This window comes from Falco cherrug, chromosome 8, assembly GCF_023634085.1.
Source record: "Falco cherrug isolate bFalChe1 chromosome 8, bFalChe1.pri, whole genome shotgun sequence".
NCBI classification, from domain to species: domain Eukaryota; kingdom Metazoa; phylum Chordata; class Aves; order Falconiformes; family Falconidae; genus Falco; species Falco cherrug.
The window spans coordinates 44,069,214-44,083,076 of record NC_073704.1 but is presented as its reverse complement, the minus strand read 5'-3'; the positions used below and the strand labels follow the sequence as shown (position 1 = coordinate 44,083,076).

At 39.9% G+C, this 13,863-nt stretch overlaps 1 protein-coding gene across 21 annotated transcripts in view; it reads left to right on the top strand.

Annotated features, from left to right (window-relative positions):
* ANKHD1 (ankyrin repeat and KH domain containing 1) overlaps positions 1 to 13,863 on the top strand; it is a 117,130-nt gene that overhangs the window by 29,745 nt on the left and 73,522 nt on the right. For all 21 annotated transcript variants that reach the window (XM_055719552.1, XM_055719540.1, XM_055719542.1 and 18 more), the window contains exon 3: positions 12,222 to 12,378. In XM_055719552.1, the coding sequence (XP_055575527.1) occupies positions 12,222 to 12,378 (157 nt within the window). The remainder of the gene's footprint in view (positions 1 to 12,221; positions 12,379 to 13,863) is intronic.

The following is a 13,863-nucleotide window of genomic DNA, read 5'->3' as shown; positions in this document are numbered from 1 at the left end:
AAATTCATCTTGCTGTGCTGGTGGAAAGCTCCCTCTTCTTTTTGCGGATGTGAGTGCAGTGGGGTTGGTGGGAGCGCCTGGGGAAACCCAGGGAAAGGAGGACGACCAAGTCATTTTTCTGGCAGTGGGCAAATGTTAGATCGGGACAGGAGAGCTTCTGTTATTTCAGCTTTAGAAAAGGTAACTTGATTTCATACAAAGAGAGAAAATGGATGCCTAGTGAAAGCTTGAAAAAAATCAAACTGATAGAAAAAATTAGTTAAACTAGCAAAGTCTGTTATGGTCAGGAATTTAATTAAGATGGAGTATGAGGAGATAGTTATGGATAACTTTTCGGGTATTATTCTTTACTATTTGAACTCTCATATGGTAACTGTCACAAAGTTTAAAACTATCTTGTATTTTAGTATTTTAAACTAAAATAGGTATGGTATTCCATATCTGTCAAATATCCATGTTCTTGCATTCTGAAAACAAAGGAGATGGGTGGGTTGTTTTGGTGGAGAGGAACTGCATGAAATTGCAGACTATTTGGGGTAGATTGGGTTTTTGCTAGAAAGATCTGTGATTTAGGTAGAGTTGGGTTTTCATTGCTGAATTTGCTTATGGGGCTTTCAAGCTTTAGTAAAAGTGGAATTTGCTGGCTAATGTTGTGATTACCTGACTAGGTAACCTGGTATTGAATTCTTCAGTATGAGACTACATTGAAATCTAATGGGGAAACTCTCAAAAGAAATGCAGATGTTAATGGGTATTGACTAGTTAAACAAGAATTCCTGTTTGTGCTAAGTATAGAGAATGAGTTTTCAGATTTTAAGATAATCTGAGCACACTGATATAAAAGCAGATGATCACAGAAAGGAACCCTTGTCATCAAAATGCTTCCAAAATAACAGTAAGAAGTAATTGTATATGGAGAAATGCTTCCTTGCTTTTGATTGTGAAGAAAGAAAATCTCACTGCTGGAGTTGTCATACTGGAAAGCAGAGAGAAATGTCATTGAGATTTCTGGCTCCTGTTCTGACAGCTACATTGAAATATATGTAAATGCAAATACAATATTAAGAGTTTGCAATGTCAAGCAAGTGAAAAATTAGAAGCTGTAATTAAGGATAGTTTTCTCTAGTGGCATGTGTATGTTGTGATGGCCTGGTTTTTTTTCAGGTATCCCTTATCACTTGTAGATGTTGCTCAAGTGGGTGAATTCCTATTATTTTGGGGAGTGATTTGTGAACGGGCTGTTTTGAGGTTAAGACCACGAAATACAAGCCAGTAGAATAAAATTATATTTCTGCTTTTGCCAGAAAATGCTTAGTAGGTTATCTGAACATGTCATTGTCATTTTTGGGTGTGATGGTTTGCTGTCAGGAACCTGATTTGTAGAAATTAAAAACTTGGCTGCTCTGGAAGTCTGTGGGCAACTGTGGTGATGACACATGAAATATTGTAAAATACTAATTACTCAAAAAAACCCCTACCAAACCCTCAAGCTGTAACTCTTTAATTTCATGCTAAATGAATTTCAGTTAGCATGTCCATACACTGATTGAGAAGAATAAAAATGGCAGTGAACTCTGTGCCATGTGCTGGGTGATGGGGTGGGTGGCAGGGGGTGGGGTTGGGTGGGGGTGGCGGTGTGGGAAATACACTTTTATAGTGGAAGTTTGTAGCAAATGTATATAAAAGGATACATTCTTCTGGTAAGTGTAGTTAGAACGGGGATGTTAAGGGTACAGTAAGTTCCGGTGTCACATTAAGCCACCAGATATATTTACAGGAGAATTCTTTTGTTGTGATTTGGAAGATGGCAAAGGCTTACTCAAGGAGTTCAACTGAGCCTTTCTGCTGTAAGATTGGCACCAAATGCCTAAGCTACACTGAGCTTATCATCCTCACTTTGCTGGTACGGTCCATGGGCAAGACTATCCTTTCTTCTCTACAGGTTGGAAAAGTAGCTGCATGGGACTTCCAAGCATATGCTAGGAGTTACTGGATTGAACAACTGTACAATGTAGGCTGAGGAAGACCAGCTCTTCTAGATAGGTGTATTTCAGAGACCTTTTGCATTTATTCTGCACTATGTGGCCACAGCCCTTCTCTGAGATATCTGATGGACCAGCTGGCTAGGCGCAGTTGCTCAAATGCATTCCAAAAGTGCCAAATTTAGTTAAAGCACATAGAATCATAGAATTGTTGCTGGAAAAGACCTTTAAGGTCGAGTCCAACTATTAACTGCCAAGTCTACCACTAAACAGTGCCCTTAAGTGCCACATCTGCATGTCTTTCAAATACCTCCAGGGATGGTGACTCAACCACTTCCCTGGGCAGCCTGTTCCAATGCTTGACCACTCTTTCAGTGAAGGTATTTTTCCTAATATCCATATTAAACCTCCCCTGGTTTAGAGGAGTGGTCTTAAGAGGCAATGTGAGGCCATTTCCTCTTCTCCTATTGCTTGTTACTTGGGAAAAGAGACAAACACCTGTCTACAGCTTCTTTTCAAGTAGTTGCAGAGGGCGATAGGGTTCCTCCTGAGCCTGCTTTCTTCCAGGCTAAAGACCCCCAGATCCCTCACCTGCTTTTCATAAGACTTGTACTTTAGACCCATCACCAGCTTCCATTGCCCTTCTCTGGATGCTCTGCAGCACTTCATTGTCTTTCTTGCAGTGAAAGGCCCAAAACAGAACACAGTGTTTGGGGTGTGGACTAACCATGGCTGAGTAGAGGGGGACAATGGCTTCCTTAGTCCTGCTGGCAACACTGTTTCTGATACAAGCCACGATGCTATTGGCCACCTGGGCACATGGCCAGCTCATTCTGCTGGCTGTTGACCAACAGCCCCAGGTTCTTTCCCACCAGGCAGCTTTCCAGCCACCCTTTCCCAAGCCTGTAGCATTGTGTGGGGTTGTTGTGACCCAAGTGCAGGACTCGGCACTGAGCCTTGTTGAACCCCATACAATTGACCTCAGTCCACTGATCCAGCCTGTCCGGATCCCTCTGCAGAGCCTTCAGGTTCTCAAGATCAACTCTCCTGCCCAACTTGGTGGTGACTGCAGACTTACTGAGGGTGCACTTGATCACCTCGTCCAGACCAGTGATAAACATACTGAACAGAACTGGCCCAGTACTGAGCCCTGGGGAACACCACGTGTGATTTGCTGCCACCTGGCTTTAATTCCCTTCACCACTGCTCTTAGGGCCCAGCCATCCAGGCAGTTTTTTACCCAGTGAACAGTATGCACATCCAAGCTGTGAGCAGGCAGTTTCTTCATGAGAATGCTGTGGGAAATGATGTCAAAAGTTTTCATAAAGTCTAGGAAGATAATATCCATAGCCTTTCCCTCATCCACTAAGCAGGTCACCTTGTAATATGAAGGAGATCAGGTTAGTCAAGCAGGACCTGCCTTTCATAAACCCTTGCTGACTGGTTCTGATCACCTGTTTGTCCTGTACATGCTGTGTGATGGCACTTGAATTTATCTGCTCCATAACCTGATTGAGCTCTGATGTACCTGAGTAGTAGGCATGACTTCCCTGAAGCAGGGGTTATACTGTGTGAAGATGCATGAAGCTTTTGTCTGGATAGAGGTGTGGCAGTGCTCATTACAAGGTTGGACTGCTGTGGAGCAGCCTTTTGATAGGAGTAGTTTACTTAGAAATGCTGTTATGGCTCTGCAAATACATTGTTGTAAAGGACTGAAGCATTAGAAAGGCTCATGGATAGCTTTGAGCGCACACAAGATGTTTAGGTGGTATCTCTGCATGATTTTTTTTGGCCATCGTTTGTTTGGAGACGTCCTGTGAGATGGTAGCAGCTTAGTCTGTTCCAAATGGTTTCTGGTGTGGGTTTTTTTGACTAGAACAGTGGTGGTCTGCTCACCCACCATGTAATGTCAGGATGCTTCATTTACTTTATTGCATGATCCATTTCCAGCAAAAGCACTGAGCTTTTTTTTTAATTTAAAAAAAAAAAAAATCTCAGGAAGGTGTTGGGAAAACTTAAAGCTACTTCTGTATGAGAGAATCCCTTCTAGGTGGTACGTCTTGTGGGTGACCTCTTGCTGAACTCTGTTATAGTTTGAGTTGTGTGTCATCCCCCTCCCACCAAAAATCTGGCCTTGTTAAGTGGAGAGGGAATAGCTAACAGAAGACTTGGCACTTGTCTAAAGATTTTTATATCTTAACTAGAAGCTAGCATCTTGCTGATGCATGATTTTGAGCTATCATGACCTTGGGGAGGGGAGTTTGAATACTTGTTCATTAGATTTTATCTTTGAAAGAGATTTTGGGTCAGAAGACAAGCTCTGGTTTTGATATATTGCACTGGCTTTGTAGTACCCTGAACTTAAACACTTTAATAGGGTTAACGCTAAAACCAACAGAAAACAGCCAAGGAATCAAACCTCTGTGGTAACACAGAAACAGGATAAACTTCAGGGTTACCATTTCAATCTGGGAATGTTACTGAAATCTGGTAAATACAACAGAATATAGTTAGAAGGGATATTCTCCTACTCTTGGTTTTCTGTTTGGTTTTATGAGGCGATAAATCATCTGCTGAGGAAGCTGTCAAGCTTCAGCCTTCTCAGGCAAGCTGACAGTGCAGCACAAGAAGGGTTACTTGTGTTGTGAAAATCTCTGCACAAGCTGAGGCAGTAGGTGTGGTCTGAAGTATTGTGGTGGTTGTATAGACTTTGAGCCCTGCCTTCCAGGGAATGGCACTGCCTTCAGAGAGGTTGATTTTTATTATTTTATTGGCATGGTAATAAAGAACAACATTAGCCTTCCAAAAATGTTACAGGGTGACACTAGTTAAGGTTGAAAACCTTGAGAGGTGTGGTTATAAAGCCTTTAGAGGTTATATTTGTTGGAAGGGAAAAATCTTTCAGTTACAACATGGCTAGTTGTAAGACAAATTACTCTGGTACCTTATAGTCCCCTCTTTACTAGGTCAAAATAAGGAACACAGACATTAGATATGTAAACACAGCATATATGTTTAGTTAACTTTAATACAGCCCTGCTGTATTTGAGAGAGCATTGTGAATTTTAGCAATAAGTTTAGTAATGGTCAGCTGACTTACAATTTAAGCACATTGGCAATGTGTAGAAGCAATTGGAGAGAGCAGGTATATAATTAAATTTTTTTCCCCTTGCTACTGAAGATGGGCTAGGGAACTAGTTTAGTCTGAATTGGGATTGATAAGGCCTTTGAAAACATGACTGATATATGTCAGCATAATTTTGTCTCCTTTCATTTGCATTCACATCTGTCTTTTGGGAATAACTGTTTCTGTTAAGTAGTGACTAAGGTTTCCTATCTTTCAGTTTGACTATTAGACAGTGCAGAAAGACTTTCAGGAAGAATCTGGAGCAGAAGAGGGGACCCAACTTATTGTTCAAAATAATTATTAGTATTTAAAGAGTTTTCTATTATCTGTGAGATAGCATGCTTATTTAAGCACTAATGGGTAATCATACATAATGACACAGTAATGTGTGATAATCTGTTATGTAGGGATCAGAAAGGGTGTTGCCAAGTGGCTTAGATATCTTTTCGATGATGTGTCAGACCATAATCAAATGTTCTGGGATTGGGATGGTAGAGTAAGATTATAAGCAAGTTTTTAATGGCAAGTATTTAATGGTTGGGCTCAATCCTTTCCAACCTAAATGATTCTATGATTCTAAGTTTGTTGCAACATGGAAGTATGTGGCATTTTTAAATGTCAGGAGTGAGAATTCAAAAACTTGGAAAGAGCATTTCTGTTCAAAGTTCATCTTCTGAATGATGCAAAAGATGAGGTAGAAAAAAATACAATAAAAGGGTATTTGCTACAAATGTATTTATTAAGGGCATGAGTGTCAGGAGAGAACTTGCCTGGTATGAAATTGATTTCAAAATGTGGGTTTTTCTGAAAGGCAAAATAAAATAGAATTGGCCATGCCTGCACGGAGTTTATGTCACTATACATATAATGTTAGCAATGAAATGTAGGGAAGACAAGTGTATTTTGTTGTTGTGGTTTGTAGGGGTGTTTTGGTTTGGGGTGGGTTTGTTGTTTGTTTGTTTTTGTGTGTTTTGTTTTGTTTGTTTTTGTGTGTGTGTTTTGTTTGTTTGTTTTTGTGATATGGATATTCCAGATGGAAAATCTTTGCAGATTTTAGTGCAGCTCTTCTTTGTGCATCCTTGGATTTCAAGCTCCTGAAGGTTTGCCTTCACACATGGTCCTGGGTGTTGCATTAGATATGATTAGGGTCTGTAAATATTGAGTGAATTCTTCAAAGGTTCACCAGAATCATACAGCAATTTAAGGCAGGCATGCTTAACTTAACAAAGAGGGTTTTAAACTTTAACTGCTTTAGTGAAGAAATATGTTCAGAGGACCAAATGGCTTTACCCAAAAATCCCAATGGGCTCAGTCTGTACTCTGACTTAAAATAGTTATTTTCCTTGCTCAGCAAGTAAACCCTCCCTTGTAAGTCTAGTGTTGTTTAGCTTAGTGTGAATTAACATTTTTTAACAACACTTTATCTTAAATTTTTAAAAGCGTAAAACTCTTAGAAAGATTATTACACTAGAATAAATTACTAGTATTTTTGTAATTCCTATACATAATTTGTATATTCGTATACAAAAATAATTTGTAATTTGTATACAAAGACCACTACTCAATGTGTGGTTTCTTCCTTGAGGATTTTAGTCTGAGCAATCAGCATACAGTAAAGCACATTTAAACATTTACAATATATTAAAAAAATTGTAAATATATTGTGTCCCTCATTCGGATGTTGTGAATTAGATATCTTGATTTATTAGGCTTTGGACTGTTTTTTACAAGAAAACATAAACCAGCACAATACACTGTAACTTTAGATGGGCTTGAGTAATTTGTGTTGCATTCTTGCTGAAATCTCTTTTGCAAGACTAAAGTGTGTCTGTCTTTCCATTGCTGTGTGGCCACGTAATCAGTGGGATCCACTGGTGAGGCAGAACTGTGTTCAGTGCTTCTGTGCCCATGTCTTTCCAGCTGGCAGTGGCTGAGCTGGGAGCATCATGCAGTTGTTGAAACCTGACCCGGAGCAGAGTGGGCACAAGTCTGGCAATGAATGTGCTGTTGGCATCTGTGCTGTGCTCACCAATTCCAGTTGCTTCACCACGTGGCTGCTAACTTAAGTTAGTTGGTCAAGGCAACAAGAACTTTACTTGGGCATTAAACACGGGCAACAAGGTATGGCTGGTTCAGTGTTTTCCTGGATTTGCCAGAAGATCAGTATGGGTCTTGGTGAGTGTGCTGACCGCTATATTTTGGTTTACTGGGTCTGAAAATGATGTAATATGAACCTAGTGTTTGGGAAAATACTTCAACATCATCAGAGTAGGAGCAAAGTGCACGCTTTTTTGTTAGTTATATGGGGAATTAGAAAACCGCTTTCTGTTTAACATACAGAAAGCAGGAAGTTAGGACATTACAGAGTGGCAGCCTGCTGTTGGTAGATGACTGATACAATCATACAGTCTCTGCTTGCTTCCACCACTGCTAGAATTTACAGAAAATAGTAGGTGGTAATTTTCTACAGATGCTTCAGTGGTAAGTATTACCAGAAATAAACATAAAATGTAGATTTAAAGGCTGTGAGAAATCTCATTTCTTTAGGAAACCTTCCTTTAGGTTCTCCTTTTAACATGCCAGAACTGAATTCATCTGAGGTGCTGTTAGGGGAGCGAGACCCATGTTGAAAATTTATGTTAAGCCACCTGAGACCTTACAGAACAGTGCACACTCAGTCTTCCTTGTTGCCACCTTGTCTTGTGGTAGCACCTGTGTGATGTGCCAGAATTAGTACTTTTCTGGTAAAGTTACTGCTTATGGCCCAAGACTGGCAAAAAAACCTGCTACAGTCCAGAACTTCTCAGTTCCTCTGAATGGGAACTCCAGTAAAGAAGCTAAAACAAAGTCCACTCTCTCCTTCCCTGAACCCTCTTTACCTTGTTTGAGGTGCTACTTGTACGACATGCTGATTAAAGCAGGTTCTTGGCATACTGTTAAAAAAAAAAAAGAAAGAAAAAAAGGACACATTTCTGTGCCATGATTCTGATTTCTTTCTTCTTTTGGGCTTTTAAAGCTGTTCACATTTCCATCAAAACCTGCCTTTGGGGGCAAGTGATGTAAGATCTTAAGGAAACAGAGGATCCATTTGAGCTTCTGGGACCAGATGATTCCATGTGAGCTGAAGTTGAGTTAGACACTGTGATGAATGTGAGATGATAAATTTGACATACTAGCAGGTGAATGGGCTCACGTGTGTGTTAGAATGTATGATGTACTGAAACTGGGAAGAAACATAATCACTACTGAATCTGCATTTTTTGGTGAGGATTGTTGGATGTTACCTCTTACGCTTAGATATTTTGACCTCTGGAACGATCTCTCTTGATATTCAAAGTGTGTGTTGACACCAGTTGTATGTGGTATGAGGGACTTAACTGTGGGCTTTATCAGAGTAATTTCTTTTTAAGGTGTTGTAAATGGTGATAATTATGAGCAGTAGCTAGAAACTACACTTCAGTATTTTCTTTATACTTAATATGAACTTTATCCAGTTAGGGAGGGTAGAGCAACTGATGCTCTTGTGAGAATGTTTCTTTTCTTGAAATAGAAGGGAAGGGAATGGTTGCTCAAGTGTGGGTATCTTACTTATGCCTTTACTGCAGTGTACTTGGAACAACTTTGGCCTTGGTTATTCATGTTGGTTCTAAGATTTATTCATGGCTTTCAACATCTGTGTGCAAGTTGTAAAAACATACAGACATGGTTTTCAGAGCATGTAATCTCAGATTCCTCATGGCAAAAATCACAGGAGTGGTAAAAGATCCTGCTCTTTCACAGGTAATAGTCTCTCCTTTCCCTATCCTTCCAGTAATCTCTTGTTCAGGAATGTCCTTAAATAGTGACTTCCAGGGCCGCTGTTCTTAGTATTACTGTAAAGCCTGTGCCTCCAATGAATCTGTCCGATCTATTTTTAAATTTGGCTTTTTGGCCTTTGCATGGTAGCTTATGTTGTATGGAAGTACTTCCTTCTGGTTTGCTTATGAACATGCTCTTAATTTTAGTGGTAAGTTGTAACTTTGTATTGGGAGTGTCACCATCTCCATATGGTTAATGGCTGTAGAATGTTCTCAGTAAAAAATAATCTGCAGTGGCTCCCATATTCTCTTTTCAAACTTACTCTGCAACAGTGATTAGTCCATGAAAAGATGAGGTATGTTATAGAACATCTGTGGTTACTTGTGTTCCTGAAAATGTGCCATTGACCTGCAGCGAGCACAGAATGTCAGACACTGGGTTTCAGTTCAGGTAGTGTCAGATCAGTAATCAATAACGTGCTAGTGAGACTGTAATAACATGAGAAATTGTGATCACTTGTGTGCAGGAAGGATAAATTCGAGCAAATGTGGAGAATGGTCTTGAGGATGCTTTCAGTATCTTGGGACAGGACTCTAGATCTGTGGTGTGACTTCTTGCCTTCAGAAATCCTGGGTATGAATGCTTTAACAGGTAAACTTTAAAAATGAAGAGAATAGTCAAGTGTAGGTTCTGCTTGTCTAGTTAACCTCGGTGTTCTACTGCCTTAGTGATTTGAAATAATTGAGATTGCCAGTTTAGTTTCAGATAGTCATGTTACTTTGGGTTTTTTTTTTAATGTGGATTGTGTGGGGGTTTTTGTTTGTTTTATTTTTGGACCGGACTTCTTATTTCCTCCTTCTTTTCCCAGCAGTATTGCTGTTCACCAGCTCCTTCATGAGACCCTTCTGAGTGGAGGGGAACTGCTGTTGTGCTGCTCCTTGTAAGCAAAATCTGTAGGTTTTTTAGCCTGGCTCAGGGGTTGCTTTTCTAAATCCTGTGGATTTCTCTCAAGTACTCCTTCACTTTGCTTACCACAGTGTTCAGCTTTGGTTGCAGTGGTCCTAGATGAGGCCTGAGAACTGAGTTGTGAAGACTTAAATCCTGGGGTTTTTTTCCTTAGGCAGTACTTTTATGTATACTGCAAGCTAGTGTAAACCAGCACCGCCACCAGAAATAGCCAGTGTAGACATCTGTGTAGTTACTCTGTGAGCTGTCCCAGAGAAGCAGATGTATAGAAAAAATACAGCTTTCTGTATGTGTTTGGTAGTAAATTGATGCCCCAGTACAACTGCACAGTGACTATCCTCCACTGTCCCACCTGCTGCAACTGCAAAGTCAACGGGAATTAACATCCCCCTTTAAACCACCAACGCATTCAGTTTACATTAATGTGTGAGGCGTGAGCTGTGGTGTTTGAGCCTTGTTGTTTATATCCTCACTGTATTAACAGAGGTGGCCAGAAGGGTTATAGCCTCAACAGTTTGGATGGAAGGAGGAGTGTGGCTGGTAGCCTCTTCAAGTATGGTGGAGTCAAGAGTCTGTGGCTCTGTGTTTCTCTGCTCTGATTGCTCTGCAGTGTGCTGGACAGGCTTCAAAAACCAGATGGATGTGGTGTGGGAAAATCTAGTTGTGATTTTCCATTTTATTATCAGTAGTTTATTATAAATGGTTTTTCATAGCCTTTTGACAATGCTGAAGTGCTCCGGAGGTGGGATGGTGTAGCCAGGTAGAAAGTGTGCTTGGATCTTGCAAAGTATTTCAAGCAGTTCATTTCAACCTTCATAGCCTGTGCTTAGTTTCGCTTGGCCAAATAAACTTCTGCACCCCATTGTAGGTGTCTGCCTTGGTGACAGGATAGGGACTTTTCATCATTTCCAGGAACACTGAGCTTGAATACTGTAAGCCAGTGTTTACCAGCACCGCAGCAGTGGTGCAGGGTAATCTAACTGTGTGCCCGGCCTGTGTTGGCCTAAATGGTTTTCAGGGTGGAGAAATTTGGTAAGTATTGGTTCTTACATTAATGAGAAACAAATTGGATGCTCTCAAATTGGGGAAATACATTGTCTGAAGACAATGTTTGAAACTTTCAAAGTATGATTTCAGTATTTATTCTGTAATAATTACAAGCTGGGTTGTGGAGACATGGTCTAAATCTGTCTTGCAGAGATATGCACATACCAAATAGCAGATCTTGTGAGGCATAAGATGTGTTATTTTCAGATGTTTATATCTAATGTGATTCTGCTTAACAGCTAAAGAATTGAAAAGTTACTGATTCATCACTGGTGAAGGTAGCTAACCTATAAACCAGTAACCATTGCTTTTTGTAGCCTGTGAAACAGATTTCTTTCTTTTTTTTCCCTCTTTTTTTTTTTTACCCTAGGTGTGGGTGCTATTCATCAGTGCATTTATTTACACTATTTGCACATTTGTATATGCAAATATAAGCTCTGCCTACACTACAGAGGCAACTGCAGTGATGTTTGCATATGTAAAATAAGCTGTGCTGAACTATATGTAGTAAGACTGGTGTGGAATAGAACTACACAGCTGTACTATAATTTTGTATCAGCCATGTGATACACCTTATGGTGCTGTTCTGTATTGGCCTTCAGCTTTAGTCTTGCAGCAAAGAAACTGTTACAGAAGTTCCTTCAGTCTAAGCATTTCTACTGTGTAATGTTAGTGTAGAGGGGGGCATTGATTTCAAGTATACTTAAAATACTTGAAATTCTGTTTCATAATTTTTGTGTCTAGCTAGAGCTGTGCGGTTTAAAATGTTAAAATACTGGGAATTTAAGCTAGTAATCTTTCACAACTTTTTCCTCCTCTTAAAAAATAAAAGGCATTTTAGAACTAAGTGTACTTCATTTTGGATGGAGTAGGGTGGGAAAGGGGTAGTAACTTCAGATTTTAAATTGGAAAATCCTTCACATTCAGAAAAGAGTAAATAAAGCCTGTGGAATAATACCCGTTTCCCAGACTTTTGGTTTTGGGCTCAATCCCTGGATTTACCTTTATTCCCCTGAGATTATTTTATTTATTTTTATTCTTCAAAGGTATGAGTTGGGAATTTGGGACAGGTAATGAAGCTGCCAGTTGAAAAATAGTTTTCTTACTGCTGTATTATAGTTAATTAAATGTTCAGATCTTATGCAAATGTTAGCAGTTACTTTTAAGTAGCTGATTTTCTGGCATGTTTGCATATCGTTTTTAACTAATAGTGCATGTGGCTGAAATCTAAAATAGTGTCTTTGCATTTCTTTTGTGTGACTTTCTTACTAACCTGACTGATGAATGAACATACACTGAAGGAATTGGTAAATTGTCCACTGCCGATGGTAAAGCCTTCGCAGATCCTGAGGTTCTCCGAAGACTGACATCCTCTGTCAGCTGTGCACTGGATGAAGCTGCTGCTGCATTGACACGGATGAGAGCAGAGAACAATCACAATGCAGGACAAGTGGACAAGTATGTATTGATCACTCCCCACCTCCAGTTTCCCAACTATATGTATTTTTAATTTCAAATTAAGTAAACTTTATAGTTAGCACTTGGTAATGTAGCTGCTCCACTACTTGCAGAAGCAAAGTTAGTGAATCTGAAGGTGTAATCTGTCCCATCAGATAGCTTCGAAGTGTAAGAGAAAAGTACAAAAAAAGTGATACTGTCTAACCTGCTGCTCTTTCTGTGTATTAAACAATTGATTTCTTTTTCAAAAATGGACTAAATTCTTAGCTGTGGAAGAGTTGGTGATAGTAAATAAAACTATATTATCTGATAACTTTTTTTTGTAACATAATTAATGAGGATGGCATTTAACTCCCATGATGACAAACTGAGGATTTATCCTGTGTCATCAAAAGCTTTCTACATTAGTAATTTGAAGGCATCTTTAGGGATCCTGAAATATTTTCTACTCTGACAAGTGATGCAAATACTTTGTAAACTGTTGGGATGGTGTGACTGCTGCATATACTGTTGAACTTCACATTTAGGATCAAAAATGGAAAGTCTTAAGTTTTCTTTAATATGGATGTCCTCTTGGAATTCAGACTGGGATTGGCAAAACAAAGTGCTTACAATAAGGGCAATAGTCTTGAGTCATTGCTGAAAATATAAATACAAATATAGTTTCATTTCCTAACTGAAGCTGAATAAATTACTTGTGGATCAAAACATGAGGAGGCAAAAATACACTGGGGAAGCATGTTTGAATGTAAAAAGGAAGTATGCAAGCGATGGAAGCAGGCCAGGTGGCCCATGGGGAGTATAGAAACAATGTCAGGCATATAGGGGCATGATTAGGAAAGCCAAAGCCCACCTGGATTTGAATCTAGCAAAGGGCGTGAAAAGAAATAAGATATACGAGCGTGAGTATATCGGCTGCAAAAAGAAGATGAGGGAAGATGTGGGCCAGCTTTAGAATATGGCAGGGTACCTACTGATGGGGACACCGAAGGGGGTTTGCCTTGGGCTTTACTGGTGAGATTTGCTTTCAGGAATCCCAAGCCCCTGAGATGAGTGGGAAGGTTGGTATCAGATTAGGGAGCATTTAAACAGGTTGGACATAGTCTAGTGAACAAGTTCCTGGGACTTGATAGTATGTACCTGTGTGTACTGAAGGAGCTGGCTGATGTCACTGTGAGACTAGTCTCAATTTATTTGAAAGGTCGTAGGGAATGAGGGAGGTTCCTGAGGACTGGAAGAAAGCAAATGTCACCCTTGTCCTCAAGAAGGGCAAGAAAGAGGATCCAAGGGACTTGCAGGCAGGTTGTCCTCACCTCAGTCCCTGAAAAGGTGATGGAGCAAATCCTCCTGGAAGCCATTTCCTAACATAATAAGTACAAAATGATGATGGGAAGTAGTCAGCATGGTTTTACAAAGGGGAGATCAAGCCTGAGCTGATAGCTATCTACAAAGAGATGGCTATGTTGGTAGATGATGGATGCTGTT